This window comes from Cyprinus carpio, chromosome B14 (assembly GCF_018340385.1).
Source record: "Cyprinus carpio isolate SPL01 chromosome B14, ASM1834038v1, whole genome shotgun sequence".
NCBI classification, from domain to species: Eukaryota; Metazoa; Chordata; class Actinopteri; order Cypriniformes; family Cyprinidae; genus Cyprinus; species Cyprinus carpio.
This window is the reverse complement of record NC_056610.1, coordinates 4,668,554-4,695,094: the sequence shown is the minus strand read 5'-3', so window position 1 is coordinate 4,695,094 and position 26,541 is coordinate 4,668,554. Positions and strand designations below refer to the sequence as shown.

The window sequence follows — 26,541 nt, the reverse complement described above, 5'->3', positions numbered from 1 at the left end:
AGAGAGAGAGAGAGAGAGAATGTGTGTTTGAGCGCAATTAATTTAATTACTCATTTTATGTAATTGTTTATTTACATACATTCAACTAATATATTATATTATTAAAAGGCAAAATAAATTTGTATAATTATAATTATAAAAACTATAGCTCCTCTGTTGGTAATTCTCATCCAGAACTCTAGGTGGCAGTAATGCTCGATTTTTCCCAGCGGCGTTCCTCAAAGTGTCCAGTGTCCATCCTGTGCTGCAGGACAGTGGCGAGGAAGAACAGCAACAAGAGATGCAAGAATACAGCATGCGTCTGTCCTGAACTGAAGTAAGAAAGCATTCCGTCACATCATGTTGTATGGAATATAAGCGTTTGTGTTTTGTCGGAAATGTGTTTTTATATTCTTCTTTGGCTGTGCTTCAAACATAGTGTGCTCCAGTGCATTTCTGGATGTAATAGGTGCATATGACGCCCAAACATGCTGTTGAACGAGGCTGGTGACTAGGTTTTGCCACTATGATGACCAAAATTGATGTCTGAGTTAGACCTACTAAGCACCTCAGTAGGTTTTGAGACCACAATGACCAAGATGCTGTCTAGAATGCTTATGTTTTCAAATACAGCATTTATATTCGTTTTATTACTGTACATGTACCTAAATGTTCGATATAGTCTACAGGGCATTTTTATCTACCTGCCTGGTTTGACCCTGACCCTGAAAAAAAAATAAAAAAAAATAAATAATTATAATAATAATATATATAGATATATAGATAGATAGATAAGTAAATAAAATGAAAACTAAAATAAATAAATAAATTCATTAGAAATAAATACATTTTTGTTTTTGATTCACATAACTCTATATTATTATTAAGACTGGAAAATTTTAGATACCAATGAAATTAACATTCTCAATCAATTTTTTGATACCACATAAACAAAAACTGCTAACCTAAGTAATAAAATACAAACATTATTAAAGAAAAGTAAACAGTCAATAATAAAATAAACAAATAGCAGAAGTAAATACAAAAGAACAAAGATACAAATGAAATAAATAGTGTTTTTCAGGCAGTTTGTATAAATTAACTTCTCTGTATCAATTAAATGTACATTAATCTTTATTAACACTACTAAAGTGATCCAGTCAAGAGCAGTGAGGGATTTTTCTCTTTGTTTTTTGTGTGACTACTCGCAAAGACTGAAGTCTTACATAATTGTGTGTGTGTGTGTGTGTGTGTTAAGACCCTAAACTAAACTCCGTTCAACACTCTCATATTACTTGTGACATTCTAACAAAATATGTAAATATGGGAACATTTTCTTAAATATTTATTAAACATTTTCATTTCATTAACATTTTTAATAAACACGGTCTTTACTTTCAGTAAACAGGGTTATTTCTGGTATTGTAGGCTCATTCTGTAAGTGCAAGCAATTAACACAAGCACAAACTGCATGTCTGATTCAAATGTAGTTTCCCACATTTACAAAATCAGGCAATTATTTTTGTCCATCAGTGAGGTTGATCTTCTTATGAGGCTGATCACCGTCTGTCACCGTCAGCATGATGAACGTAGTACATCCGGATTACATTCATACTACATAGAACATACTTTTAATGGTCACTAAGTACTCACTTACAAACCGTGCTTTAGACAGTGTGTGAGTATGAGTACATTTTCTAGATGATGCAGCACTGGAAAGTTCCTTCAACTGTTTTGAGCATCCTTTACGCTTTCACATCGTGCAGGCCTTTATCGTCGAGCCCAGGTTTATTTTTACCCTTAATAATATTTACAGTCCAATGCAGATACTTGAAGTTTCTTCAACCACATTGCAACAGTTTAATAGGATGGTTTACTTAAAAATAAAAACTCTCATGTCGTTCCAAACCCGTAAGACCTTCATTCATCTTCAAAACACAAATGGAGATATTTTGATGAAATCCGGGAGCTCTCTGACCCTCTGTAGACAGCAAGGATACTGTCACGATCAAGGTACCAGAACTTAAGAGTCCATGAGACATCAGTGGTTCAACCGTAACTTTATGAAGCGACGAGAATACTTTTTGGATTCATGAGGGCGAGTAATTAATGAAAGAATTTTTGGGTGAGATCCCTTTAAGCGCAGAAGAATGATTCAATGCGGTGTCTTTGTCTTTCTCAGGTTGACTATGGTGCTGTGCCTGTGGCTTATTGTGGTGGCCCCTGTATGCTGCTGGGGCCAGGGGCCAGTGGACACAGGGGACAGTGGGGTTTTCCAGCCCCAGAGTGCCCTCAGTGACATGGAGTTTGCCAGTGTGAGCACGTACCGCGGCCCTGGAAACACTGACCCTCGCCCCAATAATAAGCTGCCCATCCTTCTGTGGTGGAGCTCCAATCTGTTCCCGCACTTCCCAGGAGACACCGAGCGTGTGGACTGTGCCCACTCGTCCTGCCTGGTCACAAGCAACCGCAAAGTCCAGCTGTATCGCCGCACGTCATCCATCATTTTCTACGGCACAGACTTCCGGGCGTATGAGGCTCCGCTGCCGCGCTTGGCCCATCAGACCTGGGCGCTTTTCCACGAAGAGTCGCCCATGAATAACTACCTGCTCTCTCACGGTGTTGGAATCCGGCTGTTTAACTACACAGCCACGTTCAGGAGGGAGTCGGACTATCCGCTGACGCTGCAGTGGTTGCCCTCTCTGGACTATCTTCTGAACGCACCGGCAGTGCCTCTGCAGGAGAAGAACCGCTGGAGACGGGCCGGTCTGGCCCCTGTGCTCTACATGCAGTCCCACTGTGACGTGCCTTCAGACCGCGATCGCTATGTTCAGGAGCTGATGAAATACATAGAGGTAATACTGTTATAAGAGATGTCAAATTTTCATACATTTGCAAATATATTTAAATGGGTGAGTGCTTTAGCAACCAAAAATGCCACAGCATACACTACACCACTTTTGCCACTGCATACAGTACAGGTCAAAAGTTTGGAAACATTACTATTTTTAATGTTTTTGAAAGAAGTTTCTTCTGCTCATCAAGCCTGCATTTATTTGATCAAAAATACAGAAAAAACAGTAATATTGTGATATATTATTACAATTTAAAATAATTGTTTTGAAATTTATTATACTTTAAATTATCATTTATTTCTGTGATGCAAAGCTGAATTTTTAGGATCATTATCACATGATCCTTTAGAAATCATTCTAATATGATGATTCATTATCAAAGTTGGAAACAGTTCTGCTGCTTAATATTTTTTCAGAACATGTGATACTTTTTTATACAGAAGAGGATTAGGGCCAAGCAATAATAAAAAAATAAAATTATCTCGAGATTAAAGTCATTATATTGCGAGATTAAACTCGTTAAATTTCGAGAAAAAAAGTCGAAATACAATCTTGAGAATAAACTCATTAATTTTCGAGAATAAAGTCGTTGTGTTTCGAGAAAAAAAAGTCGAAATGAAAGGTAGAGAATAACGCATTCGATCAGTGTTCATTGCATAGCCTATAGAGGACATGGCAGAGTTGGATCACTTAGTCAAGCTATATTTTAGACTTTCTTTCAGTAACAAAGAAATACTATCAACTTTAGCTAATTATGACACAATAATAATTAGCACACGAACAACTTTAAAGAGAATTTGCAAGCGGCCCAGTCTTTTTTAGAAGAAAAAAATCAGTCCAATTTGGGCGATGTATGCTACTCGCCTTGTGTCCAACATGAAATGACAACCAGAGGACAAATGCAAGGTTATCGCTGGCTTCACCCAAATGCACTCTGGCACTTGGACAGCTATGATAAATTAAAACTGTACGGCATTGCCATTAATGGCGTGTAATGTAATGAGTTTATTCTCAAGATTGTATTTCGACTTTTTTTCTCGAAATTTAACGAGTTTAATCTCGCAATATAATGACTTTAATCTCGAGATGGTTTTATTTTTTTTTTTATTACTTGGCCCTAATCCTCTTCCATATTTTTAGGATACTTTGATGAATAAAAAGTAAAAAAAAAAAAAAGAAGCTATGTTTTTTGTTTTTAAAATATAAATATTTTGTAATAACAATATACACTACTGGTCAGTAATTTGGGGTCAGTAATTTTTTTTCTTTCTGTTCTTTTTTTTAAATAAAATCAATACTTTTATTCAGCAATGATGTGTTAAATTGATAAAAAGTGATAGTAAAGAAAATATACTATTAGAATATATATTATTAGAATTTTTTTTATTTTTTTTGAATAAATGCAGTTCTTTTTAATCTTTTATTCATCAAATTATATTAGACAGCAGAACTGTTTCCAACACTCATAATAAATCAGAATATTAGAATGATTTCTAAATGATCATGGTGATAGACTGGATGTTACATGTGACACTGAAGGCTGGAGTAATGATGCTGAAAATTCAGCTTTGCATCACAGGAATACATTTTTTTTTAAAGTATATTCAAATAGAAAACAATTATTTTAAGTTGTAATAATATATCACAATATTACTGTTTTTTTCTGTATTTTTGATCAAATAAATGCAGGCTTGATGAGCAGAAGAGACTTCTTTCAAAAACATTAAAAATAGTAATGTTTCCAAACTTTTGACCTGTACTGTATATTTTACAGTCCGAGTTACAAAAAATAATTATTATAATGATTGTATATATACAGTGCTGGTAGTATGTAATCTGGATTATATAGTCAGATTCCAGAAATGAAGTACTTTTTGTAATTAATTAGAGTAATTACATTTTAAAATGCTCATAATCCCATTACAGTTACTTTTGAATACATATTTTTCACATAATGACAGTAAATTATTCATAATGGCAGTCTGGTCAGAAATATTTCAGACCTGGAAGACTTTTTGGGGCGTGCAGTGTCATTGTTATTGTCATGTTTATTAATGTTTGTTCATATAATACAGGGATCCCCAAACGTTTTTGTCAGCTGAACCCCTTAAAAGATCATTCTCTTCCTCAGAAAATTATCTCTGAGTCTGAGGAAGTTAATATTTCAAACATAATAATTCACACATTTACAGTTCAGTGATGTCTGTTAATGGTCACATTGACATGCAGGGTAAACAAAATATTTATATTTTCAGTGTTCAAGGCTGTAAATTATTTTTATTGTACATTTTTGTCATTTAAATAAGTAATAGTTTTTTATCAACTCATAAACCTACTGCAGTTCTTAATGTTAATGCATTTAATGAAAATGGAATGCTTTCTTTTTATATATTAATATGGTGCAATTAATTTAAGTTTAAAACTAGTTTGATCTACAAAAAGTAATTTATAAATGTAGTCAAATTACTTTAGCTAAATTGAGTAACCTAGGTTACATGAGTAACTACCGTTTTCTCCATGTAATCTGTAATCAGTAACAGACTATAATTTGTAAGTAATCTACCCAGCGCTCTCTCTCTCTCTGTGTGTGTGTGTATGCATTTTGTCTAAAGCAACCTATGTTGCGTTCAGGGAACACAATTACATTGTATCAGCTGTAACATGGTAATATGTGATACTGAGTCATTTAGTGTATAATACCTAGTCAGTAAATGTATGATACCTAGTGTTTTAAAATCTGTTCAGATTTTTGTTGTTTAGTGTATTCCAGCCTTTTGTAACAGAATAAATGTTTTGTTTTTATGCATACGCAAGGATATGCATTCAGTGTGCACAATGCAAATATCATCAGCACAGTATGTAACACATAGCTTGCCTTTTTTTTTTTTTTTTTTTTTTGCATTTATAAGTTTGTCCACAACTTGGCAACACTGCCCTGGCCCATTGTTTCACAGTCAAAAATTAAAATGAACAGAAGGAACAAGAAGAAACTACTTGAGACACAGAAACAAAAGAAGCCCTCATTGCACTTAAGCACTTGTGTGAAGAGATAAACCAGTTTAAACGAGTACAAAGACTTTTTTTAATCGCTCATTAGAGAAATAGTGCAGACACTGGATGAGGAAACTTTCTAGTGTTGCATGTGTCAAGAGTTTATTTTGAAAGGCTGTGCACATAGGCCTATATGAAAAAAACAATGTATACTTTGGTCTTAAAATCCAAATTATCATCATAATTTGTCTTCTCCTCAGATTGACTCGTATGGTAAGTGCCTTAATAACAAACCCCTGCCTGACTATCTGGAGGACACCAGCACAGCCACTGGTGAAGACCGGCGCTTCATGAGTTTCGTCGGCCGTTATAAGTTCCACCTGGCCCTGGAGAACGGCCTGTGTCCCGACTACATGACGGAGAAGCTGTGGCGGCCCATGCACCAGGGCTGTGTGCCCATTTACAGGGGCTCGTCATCGGTGGCCGACTGGCTGCCGAACAATCATTCTGCTATCCTCATTGATGACTTCCCCTCTCCACGGGATCTGGCAGAGTTCATAAAGACTCTGGATCAAGACGACGCGGAGTACTCACGCTATCTGGAGTACAAAACGCCCAGCAAGATCACGAACCTGCGTCTGCTGGAGGGGCTGGAGAGCAGAGAGTGGGGCGTCAACGACATGAGTAAACCAAACTACCTGAACGGGTTTGAGTGCTTTGTGTGCGACAGAGAGAACGAGCGTCTGGCAGCAGTGAAAGCACACAGGAAGAACCCACAGCAAAACCTGCCGCCTCAACCAAAGCTGGCCAACAGCTCGCACATGGGCTGCCCACTGCCCAGTCCTGGATATGGGCCTGTGGAGAGTATTGACCCAAATGATAGGTAAACAGATTTTAAGTATCACTATTTCATAAACACAGCGCTCTCTACGCTTGGTAAATATGAGCAAAGGCAGCTGTGAAATAAATCTGCATTGTTTATCCTTTTGATCTTTCATTTAAAAATTAAAAAATCGTAACCTATCGTTGAAGTAAAACAACTGAAAGTGGGGGGGGGTCTCATTGTGAAATAAATGCTTTCTCTAGTTCATGTTGGCCACAATTAATGCAACGTCCTTTTCCCAAGATAACAGCTCGGAGTTTTCTCCTATAATGCCTGACGAGTTTAGAGAACACCTGACAAGAGATCAGAGACCCTTCCTTCATCAGAATCTCTCCAGATCCTTCAGATTCACAGCTCCTTCTCTTCAGTTCACTTCACTCATCTTCTACAGGGTTCAGGTCAGAGGACTGGGACGGACATTTTTGTGTTGATTCTGATGTTTGTTTTGGATTATTGTCCTGATGGAAGATCCAGCCGCGGCCCATTATAAGATTTCTAACAGAGGCAGTCAGGTTTAGATTTTTTATCTCTTGGTATTTGATACAATCCATGATGCCATGCATCTGAACAAGATGTCCAGGACCTCTGGCAGAAAAACAGGCCTAACATTAAAGATCCAGCAGTATATTTAACCTGGGGTACATGGGTTACTCTTTATCCCTGTTTTAAACCCGTCTGGTGGGTTTGCTGCCAAAAAGCTGTTTTTTAGTTTCCTCTGACCATAGAAGGTCCAGCCGTGTCTGACAACTGAATATGCTGGAGTTTGTCTTTGGATGAGCGAAGAGACTTCTTCCTGAAACCCTCCTGAACAACATGTGCTGATGTAGGGGCTATTTGATGTTTTTTTTAGGCTTTCTGACCTCAAGATTCAGCTAATCTCTGCAGTTCTCCAGCTGTGTTCCCTGGAGAGTCTTTGACCACACAAACACTCCTCCTCACCGTGCATTAGGACGATACAGACACGTCCTCTTCCAGGCAGATTTGTAACATCTTTAATTGAATGGAACCTCTTAAGATTAATTACCTCTTTTCTTACAGCCACTTCCTATTTTGTGAAGCTCAACAATCTGGTTCTGTACATCAGAACTGTATTCTTTGGTTTTACTCCTTGTGATGGATGATTAAGGGAATTTGGCCTTTGTGTTCCTCATATTTATAATCCTGTGGAACAGGAAGTCATGGCTGGATAATTTCATGCTCCTAGTCACCCTGCTGTGCTAAAAAATGTAAATATGAATAGGATATTCTTATTTACTCATAGATATTTTACTCATAAGAGTTTCTAGGAGTGCCAATAATTGTGGCCAACATGCATAGGAGAAATCATTTATTTCATCATGAGATTTTCTCCCCACTTTAAATTGTTTTACTTCAATGAAAAGTTAGAATTTTTGTAATTTAGTGTTATTATTATTTTAATGTAAGATCAGAAAGATCAACGATGCAGATTTATTTTTGCATATTCATATATACCAAGGTTGCCAGTGTTAGTTGAGGGCACTGTATGTGCATCAGTTTTTAAGTAAAATGTTTTGTGAATGTTTTAAAGCAAGACATGAGTAGAGTGAAACTGTGACGCGTGTTTGTTCTCAGCTGGCTCCAGATGTGGCCGCAGGACTACTGGCAGAGTCTGGATCAAGCAGAGGGTTTGGAGTCACTCGTCAGACACAACGTGTCAGATCCGTCGCTGTTGTGGCAGCATATACAGAGCATCGCTGTGAGGAGAGCCAGAAGCCGATGAGATGAAGCTCCTGAGGGGACGTCACAGATCAAACTCAAGACTGAAATATTTCTGGAAACAATTTGGCAGTCCACCCAAGGCTGATGAGCCATTTTTACATTTTGAAAATTCTTGGAGTTTTTAATCAGATAGAAACCATCACGATAATCTGGTTACTTTTAAATATTTCCCATGAGTATTTTGTAATACGCATTCATAATGAGTGTTCTTGAGCTTTATGTTGATCTGAAAGCTTCAGCGGATGTTGAACATTCACAGCTCACGATCACTCAGGCTTGCTCATAGATCACTGCAGTTACGATGAACAAAGAATAATGGTCTCTTTGCATGAGGGTCTTGAAGAGGGAATCTCATGAAAACACATCAAGGACAAAGTCAAGGTTAGCTACAAAAATCAAAAGGAAAAATTACTGCATAAAGAAAGCAACCCCCTTTTTGGACCATTAATATTTCATATTATAATGTATTTTTCATGAGAGTTAAGCACATGATACATTGAAAATGTTGATTATGTGGCTGGAGGTTTTTTTTTAAATGTAAATTTTTTCAAAAATCATGCAAAAATTCATAAATATGTGTACTTTTTCTACAAGCGAAATCGAACCTTTCTTTTGATATTTTTTTTTTTTTTTGAGTGATTTTTATTTTTATTTTGGACCTCTTCATGAGATTCTCCAGTAAGACTCCTGGGACATGTCTTGACCTGTTTAAATGTGTGTGTACCTCAGTATTTCTTATGCAATATTTATATATTTACATTTTTTATTGCACATTCTTGTAACAAAACAATAAAAGGAGAATTCGACTTGAATTCAATGAGAATTTTGCTTTAATTGTGAATATTAATGCAGGATACGTATTTTCATAACAGTGCTACTAAAACAGTAACATAATTTCTTTAAAATGGTTTCTGATGATTAAATACAACAAAGATATACATTCTTACTGTCTTGACTAAACATTTATAGGGACAGAATCGGAGGGAAAATGCACTGCAACAAGCATTCATAGCACAAGAAAACCTTTTTATGATATTCAGAAGGTATTCTGCACAGAGGCACTATGTCCGCGGTACGATCAGTGAGGAAAAATAAAGAGGAACGTGTTTTGTGCCAGTAACAAGTCTAATTCCTATTCAAATAAGCAGGTAAGCTGTACTGTTGAGGGATATTTCAGGCAGTGGAAGCAGAGCTCCTTATAGCACATTGGAATAGCAGCTCTCACAATGGACCGTCCCACGATGCAGAAACATGTTGTAGAGTAAATCTCCCATTGGTTTACTGCAAATACCACACTGGGGTGGGGGGAAAGAGAAATTCAATACATATTTTCATTAAAGCATGTTGTCATATATCATTAAGTACGGCAGTAAAGCATATCACAAACAAGCTATATTGCATCAAGCACATTGTGCCATACAAATTAGAGAATTGTCTGGGAAAAAGAGTCCTTTGTGTGAGCGGATATTGTTGCATACCTTAAAGCAGGATGGGTGACAGGATATGTTCAGGTGCTCAATGGTGATTTTGGCATCATTTCCCACCATTTCTCCACAGTATGTACAGGGAGTCATTTCTCTTCTAAAAAGACCAAATGAACTCATTGTTTAGAGCTCGGATGACAAACTAAATATATTTCCACTTACTCTCATACACTCATCACTGCTTGTGCAATACATACGCACACTTAGAACAGTCTATACATCTATATATGATACACTATATGGACAGAAATATTAGGACCCCCCCCCCCCTCTAATGAACAGGTTTGACTTCTTTAGTCATTTCCATGAGTACAAAGTTTAAGCACATAATGATATATGATGGAAAATTGTATTTCAATCTCTGTTGCAGCAGTTTTGAAAGTGTCTAAAACGACTGCACCTATATGTACAAGTCATCTGTGTTTGGTGAAGAGTTTTTGGCTCAAGGTCTGCATTTAAAGTCACAGCAGATGTGTTCAGATGGTTTCTGCAGACCAGTCAAGTTCCTCCACACTGACTCAATCATCATTTCTTTTTGAATACACAGAGGCGTTTTCATGTTAGAATAGAAAAGTGTCCTGTCCAAACTGCTGCTATAAAATTAGAAGCACACAGTTCCTTAGAATATCTTTATATGCTTAAACATTAAGATTTGTACTCATGGAAATTACTAAAGTAGTCAAACCTGTTCATTAGAAGGGGGGTCCCAATACTTTTGTCCATATAGTGTATATGGGCCATTCTACAGAATTGGTGCAAATTGCTGTCGCACAACCAAAAAACATTTTAAAAGCATTTAAGTATTCACATCTTAGATGTTTACTAAGATCCTTATATCTTATCTATTGAAACCCACAATAATATTTAAAATATTTGTAAGATTAATATATATAAAGTCATCATTTATTGGGTACTTTAAGTTGGGAGGTGGCTGTCCCGAACCCCTAAATTTCAACTTATGAAAATAAGTTGTGAAACTTATGAAAATAAGAACTGTGCTAGCTAGCCATGTGCTGATTAGCATGTTTAAGCTAGGTTCAAAAGTATCTAAAATTGTCACTTCTGAAACAGACACTACCAAAATATTTGGTGGAGTTTAAGTAGTGACTTTTTTGTTTTTTTGGTTTGTTTGTTTTTCGGGGGGTGTTATCCCATAGAAATTTCACGACCAAAACATGTCATCATTATTTTGGTAGTGACAAAATCCTCATATCTGGGGGAAATTTTCTTTGTTTTAGTGGTGTTTTAATATGCAAGTTAAAATTCTGTAATATGATGCATTACTGTCACTACCCAAAAATGTGCAGTCACTACCGAAACATGGGATGTTTTGTCAAAAATAAAGTATACTGAATTATCAGCTAAGATGTTGTGATAGTTTTTGGTTCAATTAATATTCAAACTAATGAATCCTTAACTTTGAAATCAGTATGATCAACTTTTTGCCTTTTACAAAGAAAAACTGGATTCAAAATACAACCAATCTTATCAATTACACTTGAAATATCGTTAAAAATTTAATTGTTATTGATTTACCTCTAAAAAATTTAAATAAAATAGCAAATAATAATAATTTACAATGTAGATGTAATCAAAATCTTAATAGGTCAACATAACCCTTCTAATTAAATTATTTGGGGAGAGGACAGATATTCCAAAACTTTCTGAAAATACAATATGAGAATTAACTGCACAATTACTAGAAATGTGTACCTTGGATTTTGGAATTTGCATAGATACAATTTGTTTGGAAAGACATTTTTTCCCCAAAACGTTTCCAGCTGTAGAGTTTTGTAGAATGGCCCATATACATTAGCCCCAAAATGTATGAATGTGCTTTTGTGTACGTGTATAAGTACAGAATGAATGCAGACATTGTTTCTGGGGCTGTCATATGTTATGTGAGATATCTAAACGTGTCACCTGGAGTAGTAGCTGGGGCTGCTGTAGCTGTAGTTGGAGGTTGTTGATGACACATAGTCAGAGCTGCTATAAAAAGGAAGACAGAGCATTTTTGTGTTTGAAGACATTGTATTGATCCACAGATGACTTTTCCATAACCTTCTGCACAGTATCTCTGCACTGCACTTATTTTAGTAAGTTACAAATCCTCAATATTAGTCCCTTGAAGGTCCACTTCACATATCAGAGAGTCTATGCAGTTCATGGTCATGTTAATTCATTTCAGTGCTTATTTTTTGAATATTTGTATTACTTTTGTATTGTACAGTATGTAAGCAATTTTGTTCTTTTGTTCGTTGAGTCTTAAATCTGGGTCCTAAAGCAAACCAACTGAGAACCGCTTGATCTTACGGAGCAAATTCTGGCAAAATGACTATAACGGCAGAGAGTGATTCTAAGAATATAAAGCCTCCAAGTTACCTGCCATCAAGACATGAGTTATCCACATACTCCTTAACGTACACGAAGTTCCTAAAAACACAAAACAAAAGACATCAGGCATTGAACAGGACACTTTCTGGTTAAATGAATCAGGATAAACTATAACATCTTCCCACATACTTCTTGGGTTCAGATTCTGGTAAGTTCTCCTGGACAGAACTCTCCACTGTTTTGGTGATGGTTTTGTAGCTATAAGACAAAAATAGTCATTATGTTAGAAATCTTGTCTCTGACAACAAACCGTGTGATCTCTGATGTACCATGCACAGCCGAAGGCTCTCATGTGCTTATGTTCATCATAAGCTATTGTTTGACTGTGGGGGTCATAAGTAAAGGGTGAAATGTAGAGACATGCAGGATTTTTTTAAAGTACTTGTCTTTGTCAAGGCACTATTTCAGGAAAGATCTTTTAAGAAACAATGAGTAACCCAAGACTTAAAGCAGGGCTATACTTATTTAGCCTACAAAACCTGCCCTATTTCTTTTGCTCCAGCGCTCTGCTTCTTTATTTTAAAATCATATGCTAAACAGGAAAAGCTAGTTTTGCCCTTGTGAGTATTTGGCCAGACCGGACAGTTAAATGCTTGCTTAAAAATATATTTTTTGGAATCATGAACAAGAAAGACTTTTAATTTTCCTCTTTATGGAACATCAGGATTTTCAATGAGATATTAAGTTTGGAAAGTCAGATTTCCTCCCATGTTTTAACAAATTGTGTCTGGAAGTTAATATTAAACATTAATCATTACTCCATATTGAATATTTTAATCAAATATTAAATCACTGTGTAATATCTTTATCAACATATTTCATATGTATAATGTGCATTAAAATATGTAAATATCTTGTTTGTTTGGGCTCAACCAAGGGGAAAACTTCCAAAGGGAGCCATGAGATGATGTCAAATGATTATGTATATTAAAAATTACACACACACACACACACACACACATTAACTAATGTTTTCATTGAAAAAAAAAAAGAATCAGAATTTTAAATCTTGTGGAATCTCAAAATGAATCATGTTTAAAAAGTTTAATATACAGTATCAACACTCCCAGGTTCTGTTAATAATAATTTTTATAATAATAAAGTAGTGATATCCCCGTCTTCTGTAATCTCATAACGTCAAATATGAATAGTGTCTTACCTGTCCATGTCTTTCTTCCAGTCACTGTGAAAAAAAAAGGGTGTTGCTTTTAAAAGGGATCCGGTGATATGAAGGCTAGTTTTATTTCCAGAGAGCGTGTGCACACGTGTGAAAGTGCGTTTGATACTGTGTGAGAGTTTATCTGCTGCTCAGGTGGAGTTTAAGGGTTGGGTTTGACTCAAACTACCAACACTACTTCCTTCTCCGGGACTTTAACCCATTATGTTATTGACCTCTCTTAGCAAAGATCTCTGTGCAAACAATATAATAAACAGTTATGCAGTACTGAATTACCTCTTAGTATCAATTGGAATGACATCTTCAGCCAAGGAAACCAAAACATCTGGTGGCACACTATCACTTAAGCACAAAATATCTTGATTAATAGGGCTATTTAATCAAAAGCACTGGGTAAGATGACATTCTGTAGTTTTTTGCTGTAATTTTAATATTATAAAATTAAATTAAATTATTAAATGAAATTTTAAAAACAGTCAGGTCCATGTAAATTGGTTTATATACTCACTCAGCAACCAAGTCCACAGGATGCTGAAAGTGACTGAATGTATCTGTGGAACTGAAAATAAAAATGAACTGTATCATGATAACCATTATTGTCACAGTTTTAGCAAACAGAGCCAGCTAAATGAATCTGCACGGTTACCTTGAGTCCGGTTTGGGAGGACTGTACCACTCAAGACTACGAAAGACACAAGCAGACAGAGAATGAGGTGCTGGCTGCCATGTGCACACAGATGACTGATAAACAGTGAGATTTCATTCAGAATCATTACCTCTTTGTGGGCTCACTCGATATTGGTATTGGATCAAAATCATCATCTGAGCTGTAAAAAATAAACAACAATTTCACACTGCGCTTAGAAGCATGTGCTGTCATATGAAGTGCAACTGTGATGCCACTGTTAAAAAAGGATTATTGTGCTGAGACAAAGTACACCACAGCACTTTACCATCTCGTAACAAAGCAAAACGATTGTAAGCATTCATTTACAGTATGTTTGGGTGATTTACATGACATCTCAAACACAGAGCAAATCACAAATTGAAAACTGAAGCTCAAACATGCTTGCTTGACATCAATAAGAACCCTTTATGTTAGGGGTGTCCAGTCCTGCTCCTGGAGGGCCAACGTCCCTCAATAGTATGATTCAAAATCACTATAGTATTCACTATAAATTACTATAGTATGTTTGCCCCATGAGCGCTGGATACACACTTCTGCTGAGCTCCACAGACAGTCAAAGTGGCAGAAAGTGTGGACTCAGAGGAAGACCTCGAGGGTGTGGGGTGTGATTTGGGACAGGGCCTGAGTCTGAAAACCTTGATTAGCTGGTTCAGGTGTGTTTCATTAGGGTTGAAGCTGAACTCAGCAGGACAGTGGCCTTCGGGAACAGGTTCGGACACATCTGCTTTAACTGAACTGAAGAAAGAAAAAAAAGAAAGAAAGAAAGAAATGATGCTCCTGTACCTCTTAAAATCTTCAATCAGGGTTTTCCGGCTGTAGGTGTAGTCAGTGCTGGTTCTGAGAGAGGGGGAACAAAACTATTAGTTACACTTCAATACTCCAGTGAAGTCTTCACGGTCTTCTGAGCTTCTTTTACGTGTTATTATTACATTATTAAACATATTGCTAATCTGTCTAAGAAACTGCTTGCTGTGCGTATTCTTCAAAACTAAGAAAAGACAGTTCTATGAATGAAGAATAAAACAATCACCTGGTGGTAGGAGTACTGAAGGGAATAAGATCATCTGCGAGCAGGTCCAGAGGTTTATTTGTCTTGTTTGTCTGAGGCAGAGAACTAGACGGGAAATATCCAGATCATTTAACAACTGATTCTATACACGTAAAAAAATTCATTTACAGTAACATTTGTGTAAGACTGTAAGTGTTAAAAAACTGCACTGTGCCATCTCAAGCTAAATGAATGTACAGTAATATACCGTTTGTTGGGATATGAGTCTTTAGTAAGATAGTAGGGTTGACAGAATCAAGCTTCAACTCATTTTGTACACTTGTATACGAGGCATCAATTTTATAAAACGACCACAGCCTCTGTTTTGCATATTACACTCCTCTGGGGATCTAAAATAATTTCACTATGATCACAGATGCATTTAGCCTCTCTCACCTGTTGTCTGTCAGCAGATCCTGACTGAGAAGATCTACTCCTGAGTCTGCTGGGCCAGAACTGCAGGACAAAGAAATACAGCAGTGGGGCAGTAATTATTGGATTAGAATCAAAATCTTGATTTTGAAATATAGTCTCCGAGAGAGTTAACAAATAAAATGCGCATGAAATATGAAATTTGTTACTGTGTTCTTACAGTTAGTATTTTAAAATAAATTTAAAAATGCTTAAAGAGTTCAAAAACACTAAAGTATTCACTATAAATTACTATGGTATTTTTGCCCCATGAGCGCTGGATGCACACTTCTGCCGAGCTCCACAGCAGACTTCTACTAGACAGTCAAAGTGGCGGAAAGTGTGTACTCAGAGGAAGACCTCGAGGGTGTAGGGTGTGATTTGGGACAGGGCCTGAGTCTGAAAACCTTGATTAGCTGGTTCAGGTGTGTTTCATTAGGGTTGAAGCTGAACTCAGCAGGACAGTGGTCCTTCGGGAACAGGTTCGGACACATCTGCTTTAACTGAACTGAAGAAAGAAAAAATAGAAAGAAAGAAAGAAATGATGCTCCTGTACCTCTTAAAATCTTCAATCAGGGTTTTCCGGCTGTAGGTGTAGTCAGTGCTGGTTCTGAGAGAGGGGGAACAAAACTATTAGTTACACTTCAATACTCCAGTGAAGTCTTCACGGTCTTCTGAGCTTCTTTATGTGTTATTATTACATTATTAAACATATTGCTAATCTGTCTAAGAAACTGCTTGCTGTGCATATTCTTCAAAACTAAGAAATGAGAGTTCTATGAATAAAGAATAGAACAATCACCTGGTGGTAGGAGTACTGAAGGGAATAAGATCATCTGCGAGCAGGTCCAGAGGTTTATTTGTCTTGTTTGTCTGAGGCAGAGAACTAGACGGGAAATATCCAGATCATTTAACAACTGATTCTATACACGTAAAAAATTTTTATTTACAATAACATTTGTGTAAGACTGTAAGTGTTAAAAAAAACTGCACTGTGCCATCTCAAGCTAAATGAATGTACAGTAATATACCGTTTGTTGGGATATATGTCTTTAGTAAGATAGTAGGGTTGACAGAATCAAGCTTCAACTCATTCTGTACACTTGTATATGAGGCATCAATTTTATAGAATGACAGCAGCCTCTGTTTTGCATCTAAAATAATTTCACTAATGATCACAGGTGCATTCAGCCTCTGTCTGTCAGCAGATCCTGACTGAGAAGATCTACTCCTGAGTCTGCTGGACCAGAACTGCAGGACAAAGAAATACAGCAGTGGGGCAATAATTATTGGATAAAAATCAAAATCTTGATTTTGAAATATAGTCTCAGAGAGGGCTCTCCTGTCCTCTAGTGGTCTGTTTCAAAACTGTTCTTTAAAGTCAGTCAGCAGCAGACTTTGTGACTGTCATCCACCTAATATTTGATTAGTGAGTTACTACTTCAACCCTGTCACAGTAAATTTGGTGAAGGTCTGAACTCGCATAAAAATGAGAAGTGACATAATACAGCGACAACCAAATTAAGGATTTTTGCTAAATAAGAAATGTCCTTTTTTTGACAAACCCTTTCAAATGCTTTAGAATAAATAAAAAATGCTTTATGCTTTAAAATAAAAAAATAAAATAAAATAAAATAAAACATTCTCTGCTCGTTGTGCTTAAAAAAAGAAAAATAAAGAAGGTAATACTGCTTTAGAACAATACCAAAGAGAGCAAATAATGACTGAATTGTCAATTTCAGTTGAACTATCCCATTAAATACACCTCTCTGAGAACCATATAAAACATAATATGTTTATATAAATAAACAAACTAAAGCAATATTTTCACCGAATGTGTTCATTCACTGGTTTGCATGAATGGTACATGACTAATTACTGCTACACTGACTTCATAATCAATTGATGCTACTTATGGACACTGCATACATATTCATATGCCTAAGAGTGGGTTTAGATCACGCCTGTGACTGTGTGAATCTGACAAGTTTATCTAAGACTGCATTGAGCTATCACATTAAAATAAGTGCAATAAATTCCCATGACAGTGAGGTCAGATAAACAGCAACAATATCAGTGTTCTCACTCTCCGCTCTGAACTCATTAATACTGTATGAAGCCCTTTTACACATGAATGGCACTGAGATTAATGAACACAATCTTTATATGACGGATGCTATTATGCATGAATGGGATCATCTTTGTACCTGGCAGGCTCTGTGCTGAAGGATATCAGGGTGTCAGACAGGCTGCAAAGGATAAAAACATGAAGAAAACGCATCAATATAAAGGTTTCTGTCTACAGACACAAAGTGTAAAGGGCTATATGTAATCAACATCAAATATGCAATTATTTACATTTCAGTAGTATGAACATTAATACAGCAAACCTTTTCTCTGGAACTGGTTCAGGCTTGGATTCAGGTGCTGCTTTCAGCTGAGCTGCAGATTTAGCTTCAGGTTTTGGTTTAGTTTCAGTCACTGGTTTAGGTTCTGATGTGGGTTTAGGATCGGTTGCTGGTGTAGTTTGTGTTGTAGGTTTAATTTCAGCTGCTGGTTTAGTTTCAGTTGCTGGTTTAGGTTCAACTGCTTTTGCAGGTTTAGGTTCAAGAGCTTTAGGCTCTGATGTGGGTTTAGGATCACTTAATATTGTAGTCTTTATTGTAGATTTAGTTTCCACCTCTAGCTTAGATTCAGTTGCTGTAGTTTGTGTTGTAGGTTTAGTTTCTGTTTTAGTGTCAGTTACTGTTTTAGTTTCAATTGCTGGTTTAGGTTCAATTTTTGTTGTAGGTTTAGTTTCAGCTGGTTTAGGCTCTGATGTGGGTTTAGGATCAGTTGCTGTTGTAGTTTGTGTGGTAGGTTTAGTTTCAACCACTAGCTTAGATTCAGTTGCTGTTGTGGTTTGTGTTGCAGGTTTAGTTTCTGTTTTAGTTTTAGTTTCAATTGCTGGTTTAGGTTCAGTTTTTGTTGTAGGTTTAGTTTCAGCTGGTTTAGGCTCTGATGTGGTTTTAGGTTCAGTTGCTGTAGGTTTAGTTTCAGCTGGTTTAGGCTCTGATGTGGGTTTAGGTTCAGTTGCTGTAGGTTTAGTTTCAGCTGGTTTAGGCTCTGATGTGGGTTTAGGTTCAGTTGCTGTAGGTTTAGTTTCAGCTGGTTTAGGCTCTGATGTGGGTTTAGGTTCAGTTGCTATTCTAGTTTGTGCTGCAGGTTTAGTTTCTGTTTTAGTTTCAATTGCTGGTTTAGTTTCAGCTGCTTTAGGTTCTGTTGCAGGTTTAGGTTCAGTTACAGTTTTAGTCTGTGCTGTAGGCTTGGTTTCAGCCACTGTTGTCGTTTCAGTTGCTGGTTTAGGTTGCAAAGCTGGTTTAGGCTCGGATGCTGTTTTCGGCTGTGTTGTATTTTCTAGCGCTGGTTTAGATTCTGGTGTGGCGATAGCTTCAGCTGTTATTTTAGTTTGTGTTGTAGGTTTAGTTTCAGTCACTGGTTTAGGTTGAGATTTAATTTCAGGTGCTGCTGGCTTGACCTCCTTCACCACTGGCTCAGTGTTTGATTTTACACTGTAAATAAAATAAAATGACAATTAAAATGGTGTTAAATGAGAAATAGGAGCTTGAAGCTGTATAACTGAGAGATGTTGTGTAGGTTACCTTTGCACAGGCACAGACTTAACAGATGCTGTAGTGTCATCATCATCACTGATATCTACCCTACAAACCACATACACATGCAAAAGTAAGAGGATGAGGATAATGGTGATAACATATAGGGTTTACACAGGCAAAGTGGGACACTTTAACTTATTGCTGTTTTTTTTTAATGGAAGCAGATGCACATATAATGATAGATGAGTAAGATTAATCTGTGCTATATCATCAACTGTGCAACTTTACCAGTTTTCACCCTATTTACTTTTGTCAGTGTGGGCTAGTACCTTTTTGCAACAAAGGAGATGCCCATCTCAGCAGAGCTGTCCGGCTTCTCTGAAGATCTGGAGATATTAGATGTGAACATTGTGCAGTGAGGAATAGGATATGCATTCATCTTAATATTTTAACCAAACAGTGGTACAAAGGAAAATTAATTAAGAATGAATAGGGAAAAGTCACATGGATGCAGTGCCTTAAATTAACTATTAAATTTAACTATTAAAAAGAACAGCTGAATACCAGTTAACAAATAAAATGCACATGAAATATGAAATTTGTTACTGTGTTTTTTTAGTTAGTATTTTAAAATAAATGTAAAAATGCTTAAAAAGCATTTTGATGAGAAATATAGTTTTAATAAATAGAGCATTAATTACATTATTAATGCAAAATCACAAATTAGAATAGTATTGGTAGTTGTTTTGTTGATGGTGTAAGAAATGTTTATTTATTTATCAGGAAACATGTCAATACTAAAAAAAAAACAGAAAAAAAAAAACAGTGAGACCTTCTTATAAAAATATAGAAATATACAGTGGTGATACACTTACAATCACTGGATACACCTTTTTACCTTAAAGTGGTGAAAAATCAGTGATTACTGGTTTTTACTTTTTTTATTATTTATATGTATACATTAGCACCTTAAAGGTATATATTATTAACTATTGTTGATATTTTCAACAAGACACTTACTCATATTTCTTTGCAGCTGACATTACGTATGAGCGGCGATTTGCTGCCGATCCCTTCAGCACACTGCTGGCTGCCTCTGTCCTACACACACACACATACAAAGGAAAGGTTATTTTATGAAGGGGAAAATGAAGTCACCTTGGATAAATCAGTCTGTGGAGTGTGGTCTCTCACCTCTTTTCCATTTCGTCTGGACTCAGAGTTGGTTCAGACTGCACTGTCTTTTCATTGCTGGACCGAATTGTGTGGGGGGCTCTGGGAAAAGAAAATGTATGGAAATAATCATAATTAAGATGTGCTAACATGAGCTCAAATGCTTCATGTGCGTGACCCCACATGCTTGAGTGTTTTCGGCTAACTTACATTTTCTTGTAGGTCTCAGATGGCTTTTTCTTGAAGCTATTTATTCCACTAAGGAAGGAGAGACAAATATCATTCTATTAAAACTGATTTATCTTTTATTAGCAATTACAAATCATATTAGAAATGTAGTTTAAGTGTAAAAGTACATCCATATTAATTTAATGGAATTTATTTCTGATCCTTCAGAATGTTCTTACGCATATCCATTGGTGGATGAATTTGATGTTGATGTTGGCTTGGAATCGGTTTTCTTGAATACCCCTCTGCAAAAGTAAATGGTCACATATGAATCAAAGTAATGCAAAGGCAGTGCTGATAAAGATAACTTTTGATTGACTGAGCATTCTCATTACCTGATTAAGTATCCAGATGCAGGTGTTTTTGGTCTGTGAATTTGAAAATAAAATACTGTGGTTTTTAACATGTAAAAATGTAGTTCTTTCAACTTAAAGGTTCTTTAGGGAACCAAAATGGTTGGCATCACTGTGAAAATCCCCTTAAGGAACCTTCATTTTTAGGAGTGTATATATTACATATTTTTATTCCTTCTTTTTTAAGTGTTCTTTATGGTTTAAATTAAATGATTTTATGGTAAATGATCTTTTAATATCAGTTTATTTCATTTTGTGTTTTTTTAATTGTGTTTTTTTTAATTGTAATTGAACAACCAGCTAGACAACTATCAGTCAAGCTTCAAAAGCAGACATTCAATAGAAACCTTGCTATGAGTCAACAAAGCCCTGCGGTTGACGAAAGCATCCTCTTAATCATTCACCCTCATTCTGCTGTACCAGTCTGTAGCCATCAACACAGTAATTCACCAGATCCTCCTGTGCAACTTATTGTTCACAGAACTACACTTCACTAGTTTGAGTATTACTTTACAGACAGATTATTCATGGTGTGTTGGTGTCAAATAACTGCTGGTGTGCCTCAGGGTTCGGTTACTGGTCCCTTCCACTTTCTGAAATACACAACATTGATGTGACCTATCATCCAGAAACATTGATTTTCCTGCTAGTGCTATGCCAATGACCTGTAGTTCTCCTTCCAACCTGACAATCTTAGAGTGGCTGCACAGACCTTGGTTTGCCTAATAAGGACGGGACACACAATGTGAAATTCAAAGAACTAGTGGCGACAAAAGCATTGTCAGCTGGGTCTGCACCAAAAATCTGTGGTTGAACACACCGCACAGACTGACTACAAACTAGCAGTGTGCTCTGCTCCTGCATATTAGGAATAAACTCTCTATATCAGCAGCTATCAGTACTCTGTATTCATCATTCAAAAGGAGAAACCAAAACAAGGATATATGCAGTTATACGAAACATAAACAAATCAGTGCTTGCGGTCTGGGTGAAAAAACACCACCTCGAGCTTAACTGACTGGGAAGCTTCTTTTCTTTCAAGCCAGTCCAGCAATTTAAGACAACACCATTCAGTAAGGTTCACAAATAAACCATTTGGGTTGCCAATAGATTTGGGGATAGTGTTTGAGCACCATCTAAATCTAAGCAGACCACCTCACCAAGGACAACCAGTCATGCAGTTTTTTTAATGACGCACAACACTGGAGTACCACATTGCTCCTCTAGCTTAAATCTCTGAACATATTTCAAAATACAGTGGTGTGTTAGGTCTTCGATAAACAAAAAAGAACACTGCACAATGCACAAATGACTCTTAACTGTGCTCTACTGACATTTTCTACATCTTTAGGTTAATTTGGCCTGCTAAATGAGTAAATGTAGATGTAGACCATGGAGAGTAATAATGCATACTTCTCTGTGTCGGATATGGGCTGAGGCACATTGGTTGTGGGTGAGGAAACAGGACTTGTTTCTTCAAACACACCATTTGAACGGTTTGCTCTCACTTCGGCGACCCTACAAGAGAGAATGCGTTAGATAAATTATACTGTGAACTTTGAACTTTAAGATTTGTTATAATATATATTTCTCACCATGGTTTCTCCTCCTCATCTTTCTCTAGATTCTCTTGCTCTCGTCTCTGTATCCAGCTGTTGTCTCCTTTTAGAGCGGTGCGAACCTTTGTGGTCCGCAAAACTGATTGTCTTTCCCCCTCTGAAATCAAGACAGTCCAGAGCTTATCATACATAAATATATAAAGATATATTTAAATATCACTACATTGAGCCAAAAGATAAGCTGATTACATAAGTGCTAACAATGGTATGAGACATTAAAAAAAAGTATAACAGAAAGTTGAGTGTGTTAAACAATGTGTGACATGTGGCACGACAGGATTTGATGCTGTGACGCAGGACATCATTGTTTTGGTTGTAAGAAAGGAATGCCATAAATTAATAGCTCTGACTTATGTGAGATTCAATAAGATAAGATACACTGAAACACTGGTTACTGGATCTTACCTTTGGACATTGTTAGTGGTCCTCTAGTCAAAAAGGTCTAAAAACTGCCTTGAAAGATGCCTGGATTAAAAAAAAAAAAAGGTCAGTCATTAAAACCCCCACAAAAGCAAATATTTGTATTCATTTCATTTATTGGCTTTTCATTTTTCATTTACATGGTAAAATATTTTTTTTAAAATAGAAAGTACTGAAAATGCAACAAAGGCGCACTAAAATATAAAGATAGAAGAAGTGTTTCTTGAGCATTAAATCAGCATTTTAAATTGTCAGTTCTTAAAAGTGTTTTACCCATATTTTGAATCACTGTGTTGTGTTTTGGGGTTAAAGAAAATGTCCATAAACTTATTTTTTTTTAAAGTACTGTATATATAATAAAATAGAAAACAGTTAAAGAAAAACGTTTAAATTGTAATAATATTTCACATTAATGTTTTTACTGTATATCTGATTTAAAAAATGCAGCCTTGCTGATCATAAATCAATCAATCAATCAATCAATCAATCAATCCTACCAACCCCAGACTTTTGAATGGCACGTACATTATTAAATTAGTTAATTAAATTAATTTATTAAAATATTTTATTTCTGGATGCACTGCATATTTTTTTAAATAATAATCACCAAGTATACAGTGAATTACATGCCTCAAGTATAAATTGTAGGTACACAAAGGTGATGAATTGTTGGTAGGCTAAACTATCACAATTTCTTATCATGAGACTGCCAAACAAAAAACGTTCAAAATCAAAAATTCATTCAGGAAATTATCCAAGTAACTGACAGATTCATTCCATCCAACACAGAAAACAGGGAAGTTGGAGAGTCATGTTGATGGCATGCTTAAATGGTTTCAGTTACATTAGTAAAATTACTCATGCATTTCTTTACGACACAAATCATGAATATATGTTTATTTAATCAGGTTGTTTTGAACCTGAGATACAGATCCCAAGATGTACATCTGTAGAGATCTGTAACATTGAACCATCAGTTTCTTTTCTAAACCATGTAGAAGAGCCTGTCCATCCAGACACAACACACACACACACACACACTGACAATGAAAGAGTCTGAACACCTGATCATATGCAACAAATTTCATTATGGCCATTACATTATGTCCAGAATTTGAACTGAGTTCAAAATCAACCACACTTCCATTATTTTCCATTATTGTTTGGTGGATGTCTGACTCAAAATCCTGGTGTGTGTTTGTTTTGTCATATGTAACTATTCTGAATAATTTGAGTAAGCCTAAACAATATGCTTTCTAATGATCAACATAAGAGAAACCATGATATATAATGTCCAAATTACATCCTCACAACTGCAAGTGACATAAAGCTTATTGGCAGTAAATTAATTTTCTACAGTCCATGAGGCCAAAGTCGCTCCTACAGTCCTCATTGCACCATAGTGACACAAAAAGACCTTCAAGCGTCAACACAGCACGAAACATGTTTGAACAGCGATTGTGACAGTGGAAGAGTGAAAGCCAAATCAAAGATATGAAGGTAAAAACACTTTCACTGTGTCATATATCAGCCAGTACAGACGAAACCAGCAGCTGCCAACCCCATATAGTCCCAGAACATGTTAGAAACGAGATGACTTACCTTATAAATGTCAGTTTAGCTGCAGTATGGTGGCAGGTGCTCTGAGCAGTGCTGGTGATTTCGGCTGACTGATTGTGAGCTCTGTCAATAAACACACACACACACACACATTCAGGGGAGGTGTTCACTGACAGCTCTCTCCTCCAGCGAGCAGGGAAGGGTGTGGGCACAGACCCGCTCAGCCAGTCAGGTAGGCCAGGCCAACCAAACCTATAGGTGTGTACCTCTGTGTGTGTGTGTGTGTGTGTGTGTGTGTCTATGTACTTCATGTTTTGGCAGCAATGGGAGGTGTGATACTCTCCCACCTTTATTCATTGAATTCTGTTGCATTTACAGCCCAAATTCAGACAAATCTGCACCAAACAATTACTGGAAGCGATGTCCTCTGAACTGGTTGAATTGAGATGGTGTTAAGCTGCCTTCTGCATGACTGAAAGACCGAAGGCCACACACACATCGTGTCCAGAGGGACGGTGCAAGCTCATAAGGTGTTCCTGTGGGACTATTCTAGAAAAGCTTCCAAACAGAACAGCTTGTGGCACTACTGAAGACAGGCTCGAAGTCAGTGAGGAATAAGGATATCTGAAATGATAAAAATTTAAATAATTGAAAAATCTGCTTTAAAACACGTGCCAAAATTTGACATTTGTAATCTTTGTATTCACGGTTCAAGTTTTTTAAAATATATATATATATATATAAATATATATATATATATATATATATGTGTATGTGTGTGTGTGTGTGTGTGTGTGTACTGTATATATACAAGTTTGGATTTAATAACACTGTACCAAATGAATTCTATTTTTTTTTTTTTTTGAGGATGTACCATTTGATTAGAACCTGAAATACTATTTCAGAAAATGAGTCTGATGGGCCTTTGACATAGTCATGAGGCTCTACAGGTCCTGTCACATGACAACAAAATAGCTTGATTGCACCACCCTGACTTAAGAGGAAATAATTCTGGTGGACAAAATGGTTTTTCAAATATATATATATATATATATATATATATATATATATATATATATATATATATATATATATATAAAACTCTTTTGCAATGTTTTTTTTTAATTATAATGCTGTAATATTATATTTTTTTAAGAGACAGATTTTTTTACTAGCTTGACATTTTTAAAGCAATTTTCTAATTTATTAAAATGTGTATTCATGTCACTAGACCCAGATTTTTTTTTTTTTTTAAAAGCAGATTTTATTTTCGTTAAAAGCTGTGAATTCTAAAAGAACTGATAGATATGACAGATGCTTACATAAACGTGTCAATGATAACTCAGTGCTCATTGGAGGTGAACGGCTGAGTCAGGGATTTTTAAATGGAGACTGTGGGACTCATCCAAACCACGCTGTGTAAAGTGTGTACGGTCTGTGTATATATGCAGGGTGTGTACAGTCTCTAGGATACTCACTAACCCAACGAGCAGCCTTCTGCTGCCCTCAGACGCACTCACACCCCTGTGAACTTGTGAGAGAGCTAACAGGGCTGATGTGGTTTCATCAGAGGTTACACCTACTGCTACGGGACGGGAACAGGTTTGACGACTGTGAGTCATAGCGATAGCGATTCATATCTGTGAGAGGAGAATCTCAGCCATCTGAACAACACCCCCACCTCCCATCCAACGCCTGCTGGAGGAATTGCAAAAATGCAACATTAGTGAAACATTGCTGTCACGTGTCTTTTGTGCAAGATAAAATGCATCACTAATGGACGGCTAGCTTGAAATAATAATAGATATATTCATATGCGACTGAAGTTGTTAGATATTGTAGAGGAGGTGGAAGTGGGCATAGAAAAATAATTACCAATAATTACTCTAACGGATACAAGAGGAATCATACGTCATTATGATTACTAATTTATAATTACATT

General features: G+C 36.4%; 2 protein-coding genes across 7 annotated transcripts; one reads left to right on the top strand and one right to left on the bottom strand.

The window, feature by feature from the left end:
* The first annotated feature begins 174 nt into the window (after positions 1-174).
* On the top strand, positions 175-9,120 carry LOC109102550 (fucosyltransferase 11 (alpha (1,3) fucosyltransferase)). Of its 2 annotated transcripts, none has more exons than XM_042737813.1 (4): positions 175-316; positions 2,162-2,834; positions 6,086-6,708; positions 8,302-9,120. In XM_042737813.1, the coding sequence occupies exons 1-4, from the start codon at positions 192-194 to the stop codon at positions 8,447-8,449; spliced, it is 1,569 nt and encodes a 522-aa protein (XP_042593747.1). In that variant the 5' UTR covers positions 175-191; the 3' UTR covers positions 8,450-9,120. The 2 variants fall into 2 exon arrangements, with proteins under 2 accessions (XP_042593747.1, XP_042593748.1); XM_042737814.1 differs by lacking the exon at positions 8,302-9,120 and adding an exon at positions 6,952-6,970.
* Positions 9,121-9,260: 140 nt separating this feature from the next.
* LOC109102901 (proteoglycan 4-like) lies at positions 9,261-24,929 on the bottom strand. Of its 5 annotated transcripts, XM_042737809.1 has the most exons (29): positions 24,642-24,905; positions 23,025-23,084; positions 22,596-22,716; positions 22,414-22,518; positions 20,983-21,015; positions 20,827-20,892; positions 20,630-20,677; positions 20,441-20,521; positions 20,267-20,347; positions 19,576-19,632; positions 19,292-19,351; positions 18,815-19,201; positions 18,041-18,760; positions 17,858-17,899; positions 16,453-16,536; positions 16,207-16,260; positions 15,636-15,695; positions 15,222-15,305; positions 14,975-15,028; positions 14,280-14,330; positions 14,150-14,185; positions 14,012-14,062; positions 13,780-13,845; positions 13,486-13,509; positions 12,456-12,524; positions 12,315-12,365; positions 11,856-11,921; positions 9,927-10,029; positions 9,261-9,743 (listed from the first exon to the last, which is right to left on the bottom strand). In XM_042737809.1, the coding sequence occupies exons 2-29, from the start codon at positions 23,032-23,034 to the stop codon at positions 9,645-9,647; spliced, it is 2,763 nt and encodes a 920-aa protein (XP_042593743.1). In that variant the 5' UTR covers positions 23,035-23,084; positions 24,642-24,905; the 3' UTR covers positions 9,261-9,644. The 5 variants fall into 5 exon arrangements, with proteins under 5 accessions (XP_042593743.1, XP_042593742.1, XP_042593741.1 ...); XM_042737808.1 differs by having other exon boundaries at positions 13,780-13,839; positions 18,041-19,201; positions 24,642-24,899; XM_042737807.1 differs by having other exon boundaries at positions 18,041-19,201; positions 24,642-24,893.
* Positions 24,930-26,541: the final 1,612 nt, after the last annotated feature.